Source organism: Mustela putorius, unplaced genomic scaffold (genome assembly GCF_011764305.1).
Source record: "Mustela putorius furo isolate JIRA1106 unplaced genomic scaffold, ASM1176430v1.1 tig00003988_pilon_pilon_pilon, whole genome shotgun sequence".
Lineage (NCBI taxonomy): Eukaryota > Metazoa > Chordata > Mammalia > Carnivora > Mustelidae > Mustela > Mustela putorius.
Genome location: NW_025422127.1, coordinates 9,530,420 through 9,549,809, shown reverse-complemented (window position 1 = coordinate 9,549,809; position 19,390 = coordinate 9,530,420). Strand labels below are relative to the sequence as shown.

Here is a 19,390-nt window from a genome sequence, read left to right as displayed (position 1 = left end):
AGATCAACTGTTTGGACCCAGAGGTGGGAGGCAGGGAAAGGGTACAAGGCCAGCTGAAGACAAATGCTTCCCCCTTCCTGCCTTCCTACCCTGGCAAAAAGAAATCTGAGACCAGCACCAGTAAGATTAAACCATAAACATTCTTCCTTTTTTTTTTTTTTTTTTTATTAAGAAAGCATGCAAAACACAACAACTTGTGAGATCATACACCCCCTTGCCGGCCTGCACCAATGCAAAGCACTACAGGTGGTACGAAGGACTCACCAATCTAGAAACCTGGGGGTCGAAGAGAGGAAAGTGAGGATGAGTGGATCTATACCACGTGACCGCTCCATCTGTCCCTCTCCTCCCATTTCTCCCTTATCTCCTCCTGGAGGCAGGAGCGCCTGCACTTTTGCACACGTCACTCAATACAACAATGACTATACTTTGAGCCCAGCAATGCTAGACCAACAAGAAAAAGTAGTATTCTTTCCATTTCATGGAGGGGAGGGGAAACAGGCCCAAAGAGGGTAAGTTTTGTCCTGTGCCATCTAGCAAGGCTGAGTTCAATGGAAGGGAGCTAAAATCCCAGGAGGCCTGATGGCCAGTCTCCACCCCTAGCCCCAAACTTTAGTTACTCTGGCTGCCCACCAGAGTCTTCATGAGACTAATTTTCAGAAGACACAGATGAATTATAAACAAGGGACATTTACATGTACAATTTCGTCTACCCTCGTAAATCCTGTGTGGATCTGAGTAGAAAGGGGGTTTAGAAAAGAGAAAATAATCATTTGTAAAGGGGGAAATCTTGGGAAGAACAGATGGGAAGTTGTGTATATAGGAGGCACCTTGACTGGAAGGAATTCAGAAGAGATGCCTAGAACAAAGACACAGGGCAAAGGCATTTTGCCACCCTCTAAGAGAAATTCTCCTTTCCCCAATGGGAAATATTGTGTCATACTTCAACCCCACTGACTGCCCAAAAACGGGGGATTCAATCCACTCATATCCCCATTTCTTACAAAGAACTTCACAGAAAATAAAGTGCTCTTTAGTTAACCGCCCTTTCTTGCCCGTTTGCTTCAGCCTTCTTCAACAAACTCTCATATATAACCCCCTTACAAAGAAAGAAAGGGGTGGGTGAGGGAAAAGCAGAAGAGTGGAAAGCTAGATCTCCTGGAAGTCCTGGGTAAATAAAAGAATATGAACAAGAGCAGAAATCAGAGAGAGTGGCCTTGTCCGCTCCTTACGTTTGTCCTGCAGCTTTCGGAAAGTGAACATTCAGTGAAATAAACACAGAAGTAAAATTGCTCTTCCCTCTCGTAACTAGTATTCAACAATGAACGTGAAACACACTAAGTACTTTGCAGCAGTAACTCATGGCCATTTCTCATTAAAGGATAGAAGTTGTCCCTATACCTTTTTTCTCTTTCTGGGGGGTCTCCCTTGGCCCTCACAAACTCTCCTCTCTAGATTATTTAATCTCCTCTACCAATTTCCTTCACCCCTTGAAAGTCAAATGGCAAAAGCTTCAGCCCCAGTGATTTGGATTCCAAGAGAAGCATTTGCTGACATAATTAAATAATTGAAATATTCCCTACCTATGTGTATGCCAGCTCCTTTTCCCTTTCCCCACGCCCCTACCACCAACGCTGTAGGTTTGGTTCTGCTATGATCAGTAGGAAAGAGGTTCCCATCTTGTCCTAGGACATGATGAAACTGAAAGAGTGATAATGGCTTACTTTTCTTTCTTGAGAGTTCCAGAAAATGGGGGCAAGAAGATAAAAAAGAGGAGGAAGAGTTGAGCCAGCAACTGAAGGAGGACAAAATAGTATTTGCTGAGTGGGGAAGGGGGACTATAGAATAATTTGTAAATGCAAATATGAGCCACAGTTAATTTCCAGAGAAAACTATGTTTAAAAACCCAAAAGGGTTAAACTGAAACCATCTCCTACGCTGAACAGGTATCCTCATCCCTACCACAGAAGCAAGACCAACTCTATCTCCAATAGACTAAGGGCTGGGAACAAGCCCATGGAAGTTTCTAGTAGCATATAGAAACTGATTGTTTTATATTCCATCACCCTCTGCACTGCTTGACTCCACCCAACCCATAAGTCTTATTCTTCTAGGATTTAATGGTCACCCTTCTGCACCACCACCATCACTCTTACCCTAGATGGGAAGTGAGGATCGGGAGAAGTAAGGATCGAAGATAAAAGGGACAAGGAAGAGCTCAGAGGACAAAATTAGCACCATTGAGTAAAACCTGCAAATTCATGGCTGCCCAGCGGTGTTTTAGATCTCTTTTTACTTGAGAATGTGGCTTCTCTAGTACTAGACTGAACTGACAGGAACAGAAAACAATTTAGGGTCAGACAGTGAGATTAGCATTGAGTTTCTCAAAGAGAAAGGTAAATCAAAATTTGAAACCTTTCTCTGTAGCCACCAAGGCCTCACCTTCTGGCCAGATGATTTTAAATTAGCAAGGGACAGACACGGTCTGTGAAGGAGGGCAGAAGACTGGGGGCAGCAGATAACCAATAATAATAATAACAATAATAATAATAATACCATAATAAGAATAATAAAAAAAGAATTCAGAAAAAAACAAGAGGGAAGAGGAAGAAGGAGGCAGGAAAGAGGGGGGTTATCTTCGGCAGCATCTTGTGGTGGCTTTTCTGACAGAGCAAGAAAAAAGAGGATATGTAAGTATATACAGCAAGGAGGAAGAGATGGGCTGGGGCTGCTCCTGCCCCACTGCCAGACTTTTCGCCACCCAGCCTTGAGCTCATGGCCATGCTCCATAAGGCCCTAAGTGATCAAGTCCCAGTCGAAGTCATCAGGGATCTCCTCGTTGGTACCTGGAGGGGGGACCGGTGGCCGAGGTACCATATGGTGTGCTGTCAGGAAGAGACAAAGAAATTAAAAGGAGAGTGGATGGGAAGTTATTCTATCCATCTAGATAGGCAGTGCTCAGCCCTGAATAGGACCACGAGGAAGGGCTGGTGAAACTATGCTCCTTATCAGCCCAGAGTTGTTTCCGTTGCTAGTGCCACTCCAGTGGGTCCAGGAAATAAACCAGAGTAAACGAGGGCACATGGCAATTTAACACTATGCAGCCCCCAAGAATTATACTTATGAAAACCATGTAGTAATGAAAAAAACATACACAATGTACTATTATATGAAATCACAGTATAGAAATTTGTAGACGTGTTACATGGATAAGGAAGATATGGACAAAGAGTCTGATGTCACCCAAAAAATTCGAAACCCTTGTGGTTAGGCAGGATAATAACAGCAATTTTTCTGAAATGTATTTAAAAGCAAACGATCTGTTCATTTTATATTATTTATGGCAAGTTAGGGTCTACCTCCACCACCATCAGAGGTAGTTCAATCCCAGACCCCTGATACAGGAGTCAGGTGACAGGAAAACAGACATGAGCACAGAGCAGGTATGTCTGTATAACGTGCTCAATGTATCTGCCTGACCATACCTTCCATCTAGATTCCAAAGTTGGACATAGGTTCCATGGTGTAGTGGTTAGCACATCTGCCTTACAAAGTTGGACATAAATGTTCAACATCTTTGGTCTATTTGCATGCTTTTACTGTCTTTTTTTTTTTTTTTAAGATTTTATTTATCCATTTGGCTGGGGGGGGGGGGAGAAAGAGCATGAGCAGGGGGAGAGGGAGACAGAGAGGGAGAAGCAGACTCCCCGCTGAGCGCAGAGCCCGATGTAGGGCTTAACCCCAGGACCCCAAGATCATGACCTGACCCAAAGTCAGACATTCAACTGACTAAGCCACCCAGGCACCCCTGCTTTTACTCCCTTTTATTATTGCAGGCACAAGTTATGCTCAAAGTAAATCAGTCTTCTTTAGCCTCCCATGACATATACCTCCCTAGCAAGGGGCCCACCCTCCAGCCTTAGGAATCATGAAGGCTCACATACTCCCAGCAGGGGTGAGCAAGAGGGAAGAGAATGCAGGCTCAGAGCCAGAGGAAAGCAAACACAACTTGTCAGGGTAGAGAGTGTTGGGCTGTGGGAGAAGCAAGCTTCCTGGCTCTTACCTGGGCGATTGTATCCTGCTGAATCCTGGGTGGAGATTGGGTACATTGGTGATGGGCCGGGGTATAGGTGGGGGGCTTGTGGGTGCACATAAGAGTTCACTGCCAAAGCAAGACAAGAGTTACTTGAGCAGACTTCATTATACTCAGTGAAGTAGGGCCCAATATAGAGGGGGAAAGAAGTACTCTTTCTCTCCTTGATGTCTCCTCCCTTCCTTGCTCTGTTCTATAGCTTCAGCAGGCTTAAAGGCTTTCTGGAGGAGCCATCAGTCCTCACCACTTAGGGCAAAAAGGGACCTTAATGGTCCCTACAACTATGACATATCATGGCTAGTCAAAGGATGACAAATAGAGAAACATGATCATTGAACCTCTCTCATTACACTGGTCTGAAGATTGTGTAACTGTAGAGAATCACAACCCCATCTGATATGATCTGGGTAGGGGTTACTGACACACACATCTGGAATGAGCACCTTTTCCTCCCTTTTCATAAGTAATTCTGATCTCCCAAATTAAGGTGGAAAAGGGACTCATACAGTGTTTCAGTACAGGACTTGACTGATTGCACTAGATGTTCAGTCAACGTAGCAGACAAACCAGTCCCACTGCTCAGTCTGGGTCACTGCTCATCAGATGACTTTGCTCAATTCTCTTCTGCCCTTTTCCTCCCCCTCTCTTTTCGTCAGAGCCTCCACCTCCTTGGTAACTTGCTTGGCTCACTACCTTGGTTCATGGCTGGCTCTTGTTTGCCACTGGTAAGGGCACAGGAGTCAGCAATACGGGCAGAGGCTGGTGGCCGGTGGGAGCCCCCCTGGGGAGGCACATGACCAGTCTGGGTAAGGAAGTGGTTGAGAGAGTCACACAGATTGGCAATGTGATGCTGGTCGAGGCTCCAGTTCTTCTGCTCTGCCTGTCGCAGACTCTCCATCAGTTCTACAAACAGAGAAGCAAGAAGGGCTACCCTTTGTGGAGGTCCCAAAGCCCCTACCATATCCGCCCCCATCTCACTGCTCCCACCACATCACAAATCAACACTACGGACTAGATTCATTGCCAAGAATAACTGACATCTCCTAGAGCTCTACATTTTCAAACTCTTCTTCTGTTGGCTCCTTCCTAAATTCTTGTTACAATTTCCATCTTGCTGGTAAAGAAAACAAAATTTCAAAGGGAGTGATTGAATTAGCCCATCAACAGTGACAAAACTACAAAATCGTGGTCCGGTTTCTGAATTCCTGAGAGCCTTCCCACTCCAGGGACAAAACAGGGTAGGATAAAACGCGGTCATATTTTGGGTGAGTTCAGGCAAAATTAATTAAAATTAATTTGCAAATAACACTGGCATCATCTGCCTTGTGAGATATGGAGGGAAAACAATGGAATCCTCCCTCCTCAAAGCTCAATTCACCATCCCCTTCTGGTGCTGGTTTCTACTAGGCTTCCCACTCACCAGGTCCTCCTCTCCCCTCTGGTCATCTTCCTCTCCTCACTCACCTGAGAACTGTGACTGCTCAATGCTGGACCAGTTGAGCCGATTCACCATCTTAAAACTTTCCTTTAAGGAGTCGATGTTGGAGCACCAGTCGGGAGGAAAGGCTATAAAGGGGCGGGGAGGGTGGAAAATAAAGAGAGTGATGTGGCAGCCCGCTGACTACGTGCAAGGTTGTCAATGACATCACCAGGATAATCTGAAAATCTCCCTCCCTGAAGATGGAGGACTAGTAAAGCGGATAGCTTTAGGGAGAGACAGCCTAGCTCCCAGGCAGGAGAATCTGTAAAGCAATCCCAGGTGGTCCAAGAATCCCAAAACACGGAGCTCTGAGTGGCAACTTCAGTGGGCTCAGAGGGGCTCCTGCAGGGGCTGGTGGGGGGGTGGGGAAGGGTGGAGGCTAGAGACCCACTGTTAACTACCTGGCCAACTGCATCTCCAGACCCAGTCAGAACAAGCAGGCCAGCCCGCCCTCCTCCCAGAGCCCACCACACCCTCCGTACTCACCAAAGCCAGTACTGTTGATAGGAGCCTGGCCCTGTGCCTGCTGCTGAGCCGGCGGTGGTGGCTGCGGGGCAGGGTGGGGGTGGGGATGGTGCTGATGCGGGTGGTAGCCCCCGTGCTGCAGCGGGGGTGGGTGCATGGCCATCACGGAGGGAGGCCCGTAGCCTTCGGCCCCAGCCGGCTTCCCCCCGGGTGGGGTACACCCATCCGGGCTTGGGGTGTGTAGCGGAGGGGCACCCCCTACAGAGGAGGGGCCCTGGGCGGGAGCCGGCTGCGCCTGCGACTGCTGCGGGGGTGGCTGCGGCTGCGGCTGCTGCTGGGGCGGTGGCGGCTGCTGGTACATGTAGTAGTTGTTAGAGGGCGGCATGTCCCCCAGAAGAGACGAGAAGCCTGGAGGGTGGAAGAAGCAGCCAAGTGAATTGGGCATGCATTTTTCTTTCTTTTCTTTCTTTTTTTAAAGGTTTATTTATTTGAGAGACAGCACTGCGAGCAGGGGGAGGGATAGAGAGTCTTCAAGCCGACTCCCCACTGAGCATGGAGCACCGCGTGGGGCATTTGATCCCCAAACCCTGAGCGGAAACCCCGAGTCAGGTGCTCAACCGACTGAGCCTACCAACACCCCAGTTCAATTTTCACTGAACAGGACTTCCACAGGGATGAGATGGGAGGCGTCAGATAGAAACCCCAGACTTAAGGGTGTCCTGAGAAGGCACGATCCTCTGGGCTCCCCCTGCCCTCCATGGCTCCCCCACCTCTATAGATACAACGGACAGATGGAGGGCCTTGACAGTGTGACAACTGCTCGAATTCTAGCAAAAAGGTTAGCATGTATCTTTCATTCTATTCCTCAGGGATCTGGGGGTAGGCCTGGAATCAGTGTCAAGAGCAGACAGATATCAGGTGAAGTTTTAAAAGTAAATCACAGGGGCGCCTGGGTGGATCAGTCTGTTAACCATCTGCCTTTGGCTGGGTCATGATCCCAGGGTCCTAGGATGGAACCCTGCCTCAGGCTCCCTGCTCAGCGGGGAGTGTACTTCTCCCTCTCTCCCCTGCTCGTGCTCTCTCTCTCTCAAATAAATAAATAAAAGGTAAATTACTAATTAAAATAAAGCCACTGGGTACCTACTCTTTCTTCTTCCTTACTGTATCTACACTTGTCGCTGTTACTACCTACTTGGTTTTACCACCAACAAACGGAGCTGGGTGAGGCATAGATTAAGGATGGATGAATTTCTGGCACACATTGGGCAGGGAAGAACTAGAGACTGAGGCTGGGCAGGAGCTTTCAGCCACCATGAAATCTGAGTGAACACTTGAATCCTCACTCACTCTAATTTTTCACTTTGTCTCTGACAGCCCCTCCCTGATCCACACTTCTGATCAATCAATCATCTGACCTGGATTCCTTTCTCAAGCAAAGGCTACAATCTCAGCGCATAACTCCAGCTCTAAATCCCCCAAGATATAAAAGAAGAAATCCACAGCAGTTAATATAAATTTTCCAAAAGGTGGCTGCTAATCAGTTTTCATCATCCCGTTCAAACCCTGAGGCCTGTACACGGCAACTACACAGAACAAGAGGCTCTGATGCCTCACCCGAAGTCGACCCCCACCTCTAATTTCTTTAAAACCACAAACAAGGGGCACCTGGGTGGCTCAGTGGTTAAGCATCTCTCTTTGGCTCAGGTCATGATCCCAAGGTCCTGGGATCAAGTCCCTGCTCAGCGGGGAGCCTGCTTCTCCCTCTCCCTCTGCTTGCCACTCCCCCTGCTTGTGCTCTGTTTGTCAAATAAATAAATAAAATCTAAATAAATAAATAAAAACAGAAACAAACATGAGTCGCAGAGGGCTGGACCAGGTGATTTCTCAAAGGAGCTTTCCAATATGGACCAGGTGATCTCTCAAAGGAGCTTTCCAATATGAACTTTACTCTCACACGGTAATACAGGAAATTTGAGTATGGACCAAATATAAACTAATATTAAGGAAGTATTATTGACTGTGTTAAGAATAATAATGGCAGTGGATAACAAAGTCTTTATCATTAAGACTTCACAATGAAGTAGTACCTATAGGTGGGATAGCACATCTGGGAATTGCATTACATTATTCCCATTTAAAAAAAAAAAAGTGGGTGGTAAATGAAACGAGCTGAACAAAATATTGCCATGTATTAAACTGGGCCATCTTAAAAGTTGGAAACCTAAGGGTGTATTATACTATTTTCTCTATTTTTGCATCTGTTTGAGATTTCTTTCTAACAAAAATTAACATGGGGTGCCTGGGTGGCTTAGTTGGTTGAGTGTCTGACTCTTGATATCAGCTCAGGCCATGATCTCATGATCTCAGGGTGATGAGATCGAGCCCCAGGGTGGGCTCTGCGCTTAGTGGGAAGTCTTTTTGAAGATCTTCTCCCTTTACCCCCTCTCCCACTCGCTCGCTTTCTCAAATAAATAAATAAATCTTTTTAAAAATATATGTGCTGCCGAAGTGAGCACAATTTTTTTTTAAAGCAACTAGAAATATGCTAAAAAACTAAATTGTCTCACAATGAAACGGATTCTGAGGGAAAGCAAACCACTGCTGTCCCCTAGTGGCCATCCTCTAAATGATGGGCTTGCAGCCCTTGAACTCACTTTCTGAAGCTAATAACCCAGCCTGCCTCTCAAAACAGCTCCAAAACAGCTCCAAACTAAGCCAGAAGAGCTTGACTCCAAACAATTCTGGTTTCTTGAGATGCTTCCCCTAACCAGTGATCAGCCTCTCCTCATGTGAAAAGTAACACAGAAGGGAAAGAGAATGTACCACCGATCCAGGAGTAGAATGCCCTCATCCCAACAGCAGGCTCACCATGCTGAGACGAGGAAGAGGATTTCTCCAGCATGGATTTGTAGAGGTTGCGAAAGGACCAGCTTAGGTCCTGAAAATTGATCTCTGAGTAGGAGAATTTGAAGTCATTGTTGGTGTTATACAGGGGAGGAGGACCCTCCGCACCTTCTCGGCCAGGAGCCCCTGCTGCCACCGCTCCACCATCCACAGATCCTGTGCCCTGCAGAAAGGAGTAAGAGAGACTCAATCCATGTGCTATATCAGGAAAGGAGCCTTTCATGGTCACCAAGCTCTCTGGCTTGTCTTCATCCTGTCCTAACTTTTCAATGAATGAACATCATTTCCCCGTCTGTCTCATTGATTCCTATCGTGATGTACCTCGAGCCATTTTCCCATGCTCCATCCATCTTCCATTCTCATAACCTTTTTGGCTCCCCTTCTTCTCTTCTCACTACTTTTCATCCCCCTGATCTTTCTCAACGTTCTGTTACATATCTCTCTCTCTCTCTCAGCTTCCCTTTTCTGCTTTCCCTTTCTTTCCCAATTGATCTGCCTACTACATCACAGATAATACAGTATTTCCAACTGGCAGATCTATGACTCTGTTCAATGACCTATCCACCCATCCATCCGTCCCCATGCACCCTGACACCCCTACTTCTTACCTGGCTGTAGCTTGTGATAGAAGTGGGGCTCTGAAGGGACATCTGAGGATTCCCCTCGGAAGGCAGTGAGGCTTCTCCACCCCCAGGAACACCTCCCCGTGGGCTCTTGCTTGCCTCCTGTTCTGGTGAGTCTTGGGATAGCTGAGGGTTGGGAAAGAACAGAAATCTGGAAGCAGAAACTAAACATCCTCCTGAGACCCATGGTTTCAGCTCACCCTTTGCCCCAAACACAGGAAAGGACCAAAACTACAAGACAGGATGTAGCCCGAGCTGCTGGCCCAGGTGGGGACTTACATCATCATCTGGAGGGTGTCTTCTCTTTCGGGAGATGTCAGGGCAGGTGTCAATTGTCCAGTAAGAGCCCTGGAAGGAGAACCCAAACCCACAGAAAACAAAATCATTATATATGAAAATTCCCACCTTTGGAAAAGCAAATAGTTGGGAGGATTTTCACCCAAAAAAAAAAAAAAAAAAAGTTATATTAAGAAAAATAACTGGAGAATCACACAGAGTTCCGAGGGTACTGGCTATTTTTGAGGAATAAATTTGTCCTAAAAGTTCAATGAGTATGTCAGGGGTATAACTATAACTGGTGGTCCAAACACAGGCCTTGATTGTTCTGGTATCTTGTTCAAAGAGCTGGAAATGCCCACACACAACCATCCCCTTCTGTGTGATCTGTGGCAAGGCTCTCCTGAACTCGAGCATCCACATCTTTCGAAAGAAGAAACTGATTTATCTCTTTTCCCTTTTGAAGATAAAAGTCATGGGATTTTTGCAGAGAAAAGTCCTTACAAAGGTTATTTAGCCTACCTTTCACATCTAAAAAGAGGGCCACACATAAGAAAGGGGGCATTAAAGTCAACTTTACCATATATAATTCTATTTTTAAAAAAAGGATTTCAGGGATGGCTGGGTGGCTCAGTTGTCTCCTGCCTTTGGCTTAGGTCATGATCCCTGGGTCTTGGGATCTAGTCCCACATCAGGCTCCTTGCTCAGCAGGGAGCCTACTTCTCCCTCTCCCTGCTGCTACCCCTGTTCATGCGTGCTCTCTCTCCCTCTCTGACGAATAAATAAATAAGTCTTAAAAAAAAAAAATCTTTCTTAGTCACTCATGCTAGTGGGGGCCCACAAGCGTGATAGCCAAGCTCTTCCTTTGAGAAAAAATAAAGCTGCTTCTCTAATTAACATGATTTCCTCTTCTGGGTAATTAAAACAGCCACAGGACTCTAGGCTGTCAACTACTCCTCTCTCCTTCCTGCCCCTCCTTTCAATGCTTACAGGAGTGTCTCACCTTCCCCGGGTCATCCCGAGGTCTGGGCACCTTCCGGAAACACTTGTTGAGAGAAAGGTTGTGCCGAATTGAATTCTAGGGAAGCAGAGAAGCAAGTTAGGCTTCAGCATGGTGTAAAGCAGAAAATTTTCCAATAGGGCACAGAGGGACACAAAAGAACATAACATATCATAAAGTTCAAGTATCAGGCAAACTTAGGACCTCCTAACTATACTGATGGAGGACCTTATCTAGCAGATAGCAAGAGCCCTGAGATGAGAAAATGCAGAAATTAAATGGATGGGAGGTAATGCCTATAAACTTGACTACCAGGTGCTTCTGGTATCTATATAAAAAACAACAACTATATAATCTTTCTGGTTATATATATATATATATATATATACCTGAAAAATTAAGACAGATACATATCTACCTTAATTTATTTTAATCTCCCCTTTAAGACTGTTTATATAAATAAAAGCAAATATAAATTTGAAACAAAACAAAGGCACAAGGTCACCTTTGTTCTCTCAACAGCCCCCTGGAATGCTCCATTTGGAGGAAAAAAAGAATGTTGCAGCTGTGTGCTGGACGAGACTGGGTGTTGTGGTAGCTAACAGGGACAGGGTCATGGAGGAAAAGCTGAACGCTTCCAGTAGTCTCCAGCTCATCATTTGATTTGTATGTCAACCGGTGATTTACAGAGTGAAAGAACTACATTAAATCCCCCCTCCTTCTCAACAACTGGCAAATGAGTTGCTGCTCCAAAAGATGGGGAACAGCAGTCTTCCTTCTTTGCTTGGAAGAAGAGTTTCCTTCTTCCTTTACTGCCAGCCAAACAACTTATCCTCTTACTACTTGCTTGGCGGATGAGCTCTTGGTGAAGGACCTTATTATTATCATTATTACTATTATTGTTATTATTACTGGTATACAATTTTTCAGAAGATGAGGACTACGTGTAATGAAGCTTTGGAAATCTGATGAGACTCCTACCTCTAGGTAGGAAGAAGCAATGCCATCCCTTGCACAGTGACTTGAACATAGTAGAGTGGCAATAAGTATTTGTGAAATGAATGAATCTCCTTTTCGAAGACTCAGAAGGTAAGAGGGTATGATGAGCAACAGCATCCTGCCATCCTCATAACTATACTTAGTGGCTCGATATCACTGGAGTTTCCCTGATATACCTTATGAAAGTTGTTCAACTCTGAAAAAGAGTAGGGGATGGGAGATATAAGATTTTAAGTTCACGCATCTCTGAAACAGGTCAGAGTGAACTGGACCAGGTTAGAGGAAGAAACAAAAGAGTAGAGTAGAGAAAAAGGCTGTCAAAGGCTAAAAACAATCGCAGGTTACAGAAGTCATCCCACCTTCCAACCAATGCCAGCGTTCTTGTAATAGGGGAAGTTATCACAGATCCAGCGGTAAATCTCACTGAGGGTCATCTTCTTGGCTGGAGAGGAGTTGATGGCATAGGTGATGAGGGTGGCATAGCTGTATCGTGGCTTGCCATCCTGGTGCACTGCTGCCTCATCTTTGCTCAGGGTGGCATTTGGATCTGTGGGTGAGCCTGGGGGACACTTGCGGCTGCCACCTGGAGGCCCAGCCTGAGAGGCACTCCCAAGCTTCTCGATGGTAGCTCGAAGGGTCAGCTGGGGGAGCCAGTCTATGGAGGTGAGGCTACTCTCTAGGTCAGAAGCCATGGTACTTCTGGGTTCTGCAGAGAAGAGAACAAAGGGGAGAGGAAACTAGAACAGGTGAGTGTGATAGCTGGTTACTAGTGGCAAATAATATTCAAATGTTAGTGCTCTAAGGGAAGTAGAGTTTCTTCCCCCATGGGAGACTGTCGCAGAACAGCCCTCAACCAAGTGTTCCCAAAGCTCCCAGACAACATATCACCAATCATCTACTAGATGACAGACTGGTACTTACCAGTCTTACATCTCAATGTAGAACACAGCCAACAGGACTCTCCATTCAGCACTAAGAAGTCAGACCCCCACCCAACTGAGGTATTCCCTCAATCCTCCTTACATGGAGCCCTACAACATAATATTTTAAACCACATAATTTTTTTAAAAACTTAATATACCAGGTAAAATCAGCTAAAGTCTACTCTCCAATTATGTGATGCTTGTTTTACATACATAGAGACAGCACAAGTGAACATGTAAAGAAAAACAGTCCGGAAAAAAAAAGAAAAGAAAAACAGTCCGAGTAAACACAAATATACAGCAAGGAAGCACACACCAACACTTTTACAGATGTTTCACAGTGGGTGAATTTGACCCCTCGCCTTTTTATCCCATATATGTGCACAGGAGGCATATTCGATTTACCCCAAGCATAAATTACGCACGAGGACCAGCAAAGGACAGAGGCAAGACACACATGTAAACAGTGGCCCCCATACCCAGAGATCACAATGAGATATGCGATGTACATTACCAGCAGAGCACAAAGCCACACACAGAGGTAACAGATCCTGAGTTAGAGCCGCCCTCACACCTTTAAAGCTGCCCCTGACCGGCTCCCGCCCACAGACACCAACACCAGGAAGAAGGCATCGGCAAGGACCTCCCACCTCCCAGCCCGCTGGGCTTCACTGAGCCAGGAGGTGGGGGACACCCAGCTGTGTGCACACCGTAACAATCAGATAGCCTAGCTAAAAATAGCCACTCTGGGGCTAAGAGCTGGCTCCCCTTCTCCCGCCCTCCTCCTCTCTCCTTCCTTCCCAGCCAGGCACGCACGCTTGCTGCACCTCCATGCAAACTCCTGGCGCTGCCAAACCGCCCACGCCTGATGTTTGCACACCCTGCTGCCACCCACACCCCCTGGGCGCTCTCGCTGGCAGATCGGTGTAGCCGGAGTGACGTCTTGGTGGGGGGAGGTGAAGAGCGCCGGGTGCTCTCTGCTACTGCAGGGTCTAGAAAGGCTGGCAGGAAGCGCTTGGTAGCCATTTGGCGCTCCCAGAGAGCCCATGCCAGCAACCCCCTAAGCACTTGCCGCTTGGAGGTTTGTGCCTGCTCGCCCGGGGAGGAGAGTCCTGCCAGTATTTCCTTCTCGAGGCCCTGCTGACGGCCCCACCAGGGCTAGCGAGCCTCAGAATTCAGAATCCCGGACAGAAACACATCGTGTATGTAATTTCTAAATGTGCACCCAGATAAAATGCACGAGCGGTATGGATTCGACTATACACAAATCCACATCCTTTGCCGTTAAAAACTCAATCCCAGGTACGACTGCCTACCCCCCTCTCCTGCCTCCAACACAACTTGCAAGCTGTCAGCTCACTCTGTAGCCCACAGCTGGGGCTCTCCTCCCCTTGAGATTTACCCCTTCTCCTTTTCTCCTTTTCTCACCCTGTGTTCTCCCCCAAATTCCCCACCCACACAACTCCTGCATGTACACACAAGTAGTCGGCACCCTGCTCCTCCCCAGCAACACACCCACTCCACAAGGCTGAGGGAAACACCTTATGCCTCAGGGCCTGAGCAGCTTGAGACCCAACTGAAACCCAAGAATCACTTGACAAGAGAAAGAAAGAAAGAAAGAAAAAAGCTATGTTTATAAATAGTATCATGAAAGGGTTTCCCCTTTATGGGTAGCCTCTCTCCCCACCACCCTCTTTTACAGCCCACCACCACCACCTTGCCTTATAATATCATGGAAACTTGGAAGCTAATAGGGACATCTAATCATTCCAGGAAGCCTCAAACCTCCCAGCGCATTACTGAATCAAAATGCCACAGCATCTGGAGTAAAGCAGGGCACTTTGGGCAGTGAATTGGTCCTATAGCTGGGTTATCCCAGCCGAACAGTGTTGTGACAATAAGCAGGTTCTCAGTGACCAGGGTTTTCCTCGGTCCTCCTCAGAAGGGGAGGTCTATAAAGAATTCCCTATTATTGGGTACCCGGGTGGCTCAGTGGGTTGGGCCTCTGCCTTCAGCTGAGGTCATGATCTTGGGGTCCTGGGATCAAGTCCCCCTCTCTCTCTGCCTGCCTCTCTGCATACTTGTGATCTCTCTCTGTCAAATAAATAAATAAAATCTTAAAAAAAAAAAAAAAGAATTCCCTATTATCTTCTGCTTAAGATCCCTAGGAAACCCCAACTTCTGAACACAGAAGCCTTCCGTGGACCCTTCATTTGAAAGTCTCCCAACATAGGACACGGACATGAGAGTAGACTTCAAGTGGTTTACAGAACCCATGCCAATCCAATCACTGTGAATTCCAGAAAGGGAAGCACTGCCAGCCTTTGCTAGTTGTTCCATGCTTTTCCCTACCCTTACCCCTGCACCAGGTTAAGAGAGGTTAAATTCAACCTTTCTCCAGCACCCTCCCCGTCAGCCCTCCAGATACCACACAGCACTCAAAATATATCCTAATCTTACCAGCTACAAGAAGCTTGCAGCAGAAGGTCCTCCGGATCTTTTGGCACCATGCTCCTTTAACCCATCCCACTTCCTCACCCCGGTCACTTCCCCATTCTGGAAGGGCCGTCCAGTGCACAGAACCTCAGAGATGAGGTCCCTCCATTCTATTCCCAGCCTTGACCCTGACTCACTAAATGTCCCTAGCCACCCCTTGCTCCCTGAAGTCTTGATGCCTCAGTTTCCCCCTTCAATAAAAGGGATGAAGTCATCAACACTGCCAAAGCTTCATCCCTGGAGGGAAGTGAATGAAGCTTAATGAGCTTGTGGCTGCCACACATTCCATGCTCCCCAAAATAATGGCACGAGGCTAATGTTCAGAGCTAATATTAGAAAGGCAAACAAGAGCTACTTCCATTTCTTAGTCCAACCAACCTAGTTACCCAGACCTCTCTCTCCAGGTGGGCCTTGTGCCACTGGGCTTGGGCAGAACCTGAGTCAGGCCACATTCTTCTCTGCATGCTGGAAGACTGAAAGGAAATACCCATAGAAACTGGGAAAGGCAGCCAAAGGGCAGGCTCCATCACATCCACAGGACATCTAATGAAGACTACAGTACCAGGAGAAAGGCAGAGAAAAACAGAAAGACATTCTGTTGGTGTGGAAGACTGATCCTGGATGAGATGTGTAAGATCCAAAATAACGGGCACAGTTTTCTTCCCACTTTATCTGAAAGGCCAGGAATTATTCTCTGTATGGTGCCAAGGTCAGGTATTAAGGAGTGATATCTTCCTGCTCTGGACAGAATGCCAGCACTAATAGAGCAGCGGTTGAGTTTACCACATTACCAATTACCAGTCAGGATGCCTGGGTTTCAATCCTGGCTCCACTCCTTACTGGCTGTGCAACCTCAGGCAAGTTACCTAACCTCTCTATGTTGTCATTTCTTCCTCTATAGAATAGAGATGATAACTGCACCTGCACAGGGTTGTTGTAAGGATTGCCTCAAGTTAATATTTTTTTGTAAAGATTTTGTTTATTTACTTGACAAACAGAGATCACAAGTAGGTGGGGGGGGGGGGCGGGAAGCAGGCTCCCCGCTGAGCAGAGAGTCCGGTGTGGGGCTCAGTCCCAGGACCCTGGGATCATGACCTGAGCCCAAGGCAGAGGCTTTAACCCACTAAGCCACCCAGGTGCCCCTCAAGTTAATATTTTTAAGGCATTTAGTAAGTGTTAGGTAAGTGTAGCTATTATTATTTTTGAATGAGGCAAAACAGAGAATATTGGAAATGAGAAAGCAGACCGTGGAGGTTAAGACTGAAAACAGCAAGACTGCCATGGTTTATGTTACAAAACCTGCACTGAATTTGCAATAGCTTTCGAGATGTCAGAAACTCCACTTTTTACTTTGGGGATAAGGTCACCCCACTACGGACCAATTCTAGGACCACGCAGACTTCAAAGATGAAGGAACAAGAGGATATCATCTCTACTTTTCAGCAGGGACCAGGTCTAGCCATAAGACATGATCTGGAAAACACCACTCTTTAAAGCATAGTTAATCCAACCCAACAGCCATCTGCTCCCAGCAGATTCCACAGAAGCAAGGAGAATTAGGGAAACTCCGTCCTAGTAAGGCCGGTTGCACTGTTGGGGGGCAGGAGGGGGGCCCACCTGGAGCCACTGTGATACAGTTCCCTCTCAGTCTCTCAACAAGTTGCATTCCAGCATCTGGGAAAGCACTTTGGGAGAAATGGGTTGCTATTACACTAGAGTCGGCTCTTTTCACGAAGTGGGGGAGGGAGTTCTAGAGGTAAGAGCCAAGGAGCCTCATGCTTTTGAGACCAGAGATACCAGAAATAAAACTCTCTCGCTAGTTCTAGAAGAAGTGGCCACAGCCTGACACTGAGCAGCCTTACCACAAGAAAGGACTCTTATGCAGCCATTCATGAGGGTTCTCAACTGGCCAGGGCAGGCCAAGGCCTTCCTCCCAGCAGGGCAGCCTTACCAACAACCTCTCCATGTCCTCCCGCAGGGGATGCCTGCTTCAAGAGGCCTACCAAAAACACAGGATTCTGGGTAATTGGAGGCTTAGTCCGAAAAGTGCAACGCAACTGTCCCCACACACATACCCACTTGAAACAGAGTCAGAGCCCCATTCACCTGAATTAAGAGACATATGTACACCGCTCTCTAGCACAGCTGTGTGGACCTGGATTATACCCCTGCCTCATATACCACTAACAGGTAGTCTCCAGGGCCAAGTGGACGTATGTAGGGACTCACACAGCCCACCAAGGCCCAGAAAGAGAAAGAAGAAGGAAACATAAAAACCCACGTAAGATGGAAGCCTCCCACTTGGTTTTGCTGTGAGGTGCACACAGAATTTGAGGCAGGAAAGCGGGGGCCCAGCTAGTGGTCCCAGGTGGAAAGACACACTGCTAAACGCCCAGCATCCACTAGAAGGATTTCCTGGCACCCTTCTCCCGACTTTTCTGATGATTCTGGGCTTTGATGATTCCCGCTCCATATCTCATGAAAGAAAACTTAAATACCAGACTCCAGAGACACAGAACCAAACAAGAAATGGGAAGGGAAAAGATGAAACTATTAGGTGCTTTTCTTAAAGGAGATTTATCACAGGTCAAATCTCCCGGTGGTGGGGGAAGGGGGCAACTTATTTCGATGGAAGACTGGAGGGAGGCTGAGCAGCAACACCCCTCTCTTCCTATCCAGGATCTGCTTTTTCCTGAGGAACTGTCAGTGAAGGACAGGAGCTGTGGACAGGAGCTGTGCAGGACATGAGGGCAGTGGTACAGGACCAGCACTAGGGAAGAACTTCAACCCAAGAGTTAGCGTTCCCCTGTATCCTCTCTTCTTGCCTTAGGAAGGGATTTCCATTGTCCCTTTGGATTTTACTGACAGAGCCATGCTTCCATCCAGGAATAGGTAAGCCACAAGAGGAGGCCTCCTGGTGTCAGAGGAAGGGTGAGTGGGGACAGGCTGATTTTCTTGTCAAGGAGACAGTGGGTAGGAGAGAACAGCTCTGGCGGACATGAAGCTGAAGTAGGCTTACAAGGTAAGACAAGGTAGTATCACTGGAAGCCCTAGACAAGTGTAGGCCATGAAATGCCACGATCACTTTAGTGAGGTAAGAAAGCCCAAGAATGGAGAGCGCTCTGGGAGTCTGGTTGGGATGTGTCCATCCTTATTACACAGTACAGATGCAGTTTTGAAAATGCAGGCATTTGCTGATACCCCTTTGTCCTCAGCATGAAACCCTATGTGTCCCCAGGGACCTCAAAGGAATTCCATCCATCGAGTCCCCAAACATTAAGAAACCCATTTCACAGAGCCTCTGCAGAAGGTGTAAGTCTGAAGCCAGGAGCTTCCTCAGAACACACTCCCCAGAGGATTCTCTGAGTTATTACTCTACCTTCCCCAGTGATGAAACCCAAGAGCCACCATCTCAGCCCCTACCCCCACTAGTACCTAAAGAGGACAGAGAGGTTAAAGAAAGCACTAACCTGTCTCCAAGCTTCCCCCAGCAAAGGGAGGGAACCACCTGGTACTGGAGTTTGGGGCTGGAGGGACTCCCCTCTTCAAAGGCAGATGAAGAGTTTCATCCTCAGTGGCTCTTCCTGTACTTGGTTGAGCATCCCAAGCTGGGGTCGGGGGGAACTGGGTCCCCTGAGGATGAGGAGCGGAGGGAGGAGGCGGCGGAGGAGAAGGAGGTCCTACCTGGGGAAGGTGGCACACCCCCCACACCCTGCTTGTAACCCTGGGGAGGAGGGGAGGAGCCTCTCCGAACCTGGAGTTGTCTCCTCCCCCTTGGGGGAGTCCCCCTCCCCCCCAAACTGGATCTTTCGGGAGTGGAGGGCTCTTTCTGTCTGCTGGAGATCTGAGCGGAGGGGCTCTGCCCTGTTCCACTGTCTAGGTACAAGGAAGTTGAGAGGAGAGTCTTTCCCCTCTCCTGAAAGGCTGAAAGCCGGCTCCTCTTCTTTCCCTGGAGTGGTCTCTGCTTCTGAATGTAAGGACTCCTCTCCCCTGTGAGTACTGGATAGGATGGAGGGCGCCTACTCCACAGGCATGTCCCCCCTTCTCTTAGCCTCAAAAGTCCTGAACTGCTGAGAGTGTGCGTTTGGAGGGGTGGAGGCACGCTGGGGCGGGCTCACGCTGTCTGCTTCC

The 19,390-nt window shown here is 47.5% G+C and overlaps 1 protein-coding gene across 2 annotated transcripts; it reads right to left on the bottom strand.

Moving 5' to 3' along the window:
- Window positions 1-143: 143 nt before the first annotated feature.
- Window positions 144-19,033, bottom strand: FOXJ2 (forkhead box J2). Of its 2 annotated transcripts, none has more exons than XM_004766607.3 (11): window positions 18,730-19,033; window positions 12,200-12,546; window positions 10,845-10,919; window positions 9,845-9,913; window positions 9,551-9,691; window positions 8,907-9,105; window positions 6,060-6,446; window positions 5,558-5,659; window positions 4,787-4,996; window positions 4,064-4,162; window positions 144-2,885 (listed from the first exon to the last, which is right to left on the bottom strand). In XM_004766607.3, exons 2-11 carry the CDS (start codon window positions 12,530-12,532, stop codon window positions 2,797-2,799), a joined length of 1,704 nt encoding a protein of 567 aa, XP_004766664.1. In that variant the 5' UTR covers window positions 12,533-12,546; window positions 18,730-19,033; the 3' UTR covers window positions 144-2,796. The 2 variants fall into 2 exon arrangements, with proteins under 2 accessions (XP_004766664.1, XP_044927522.1); XM_045071587.1 differs by lacking the exon at window positions 18,730-19,033 and adding an exon at window positions 12,762-12,873.
- Window positions 19,034-19,390: the final 357 nt, after the last annotated feature.

Excerpts from the sequence above, each read along its gene's own strand:
- FOXJ2 (XM_004766607.3), bottom strand. The coding sequence starts at position 12,532 with ATGGCTTCTGACCTAGAGAGTAGCCTCACCTCCATAGACTGGCTCCCC. Across the intron at positions 9,692-9,844 it reads GACACCCTCCAGATGATGAT|CTATCCCAAGACTCACCAGA; the intron begins GTAAGTCCCCAC and ends CCCAACCCTCAG. Across the intron at positions 5,660-6,059 it reads TATCAACAGTACTGGCTTTG|CCTTTCCTCCCGACTGGTGC; the intron begins GTGAGTACGGAG and ends GCCCCTTTATAG.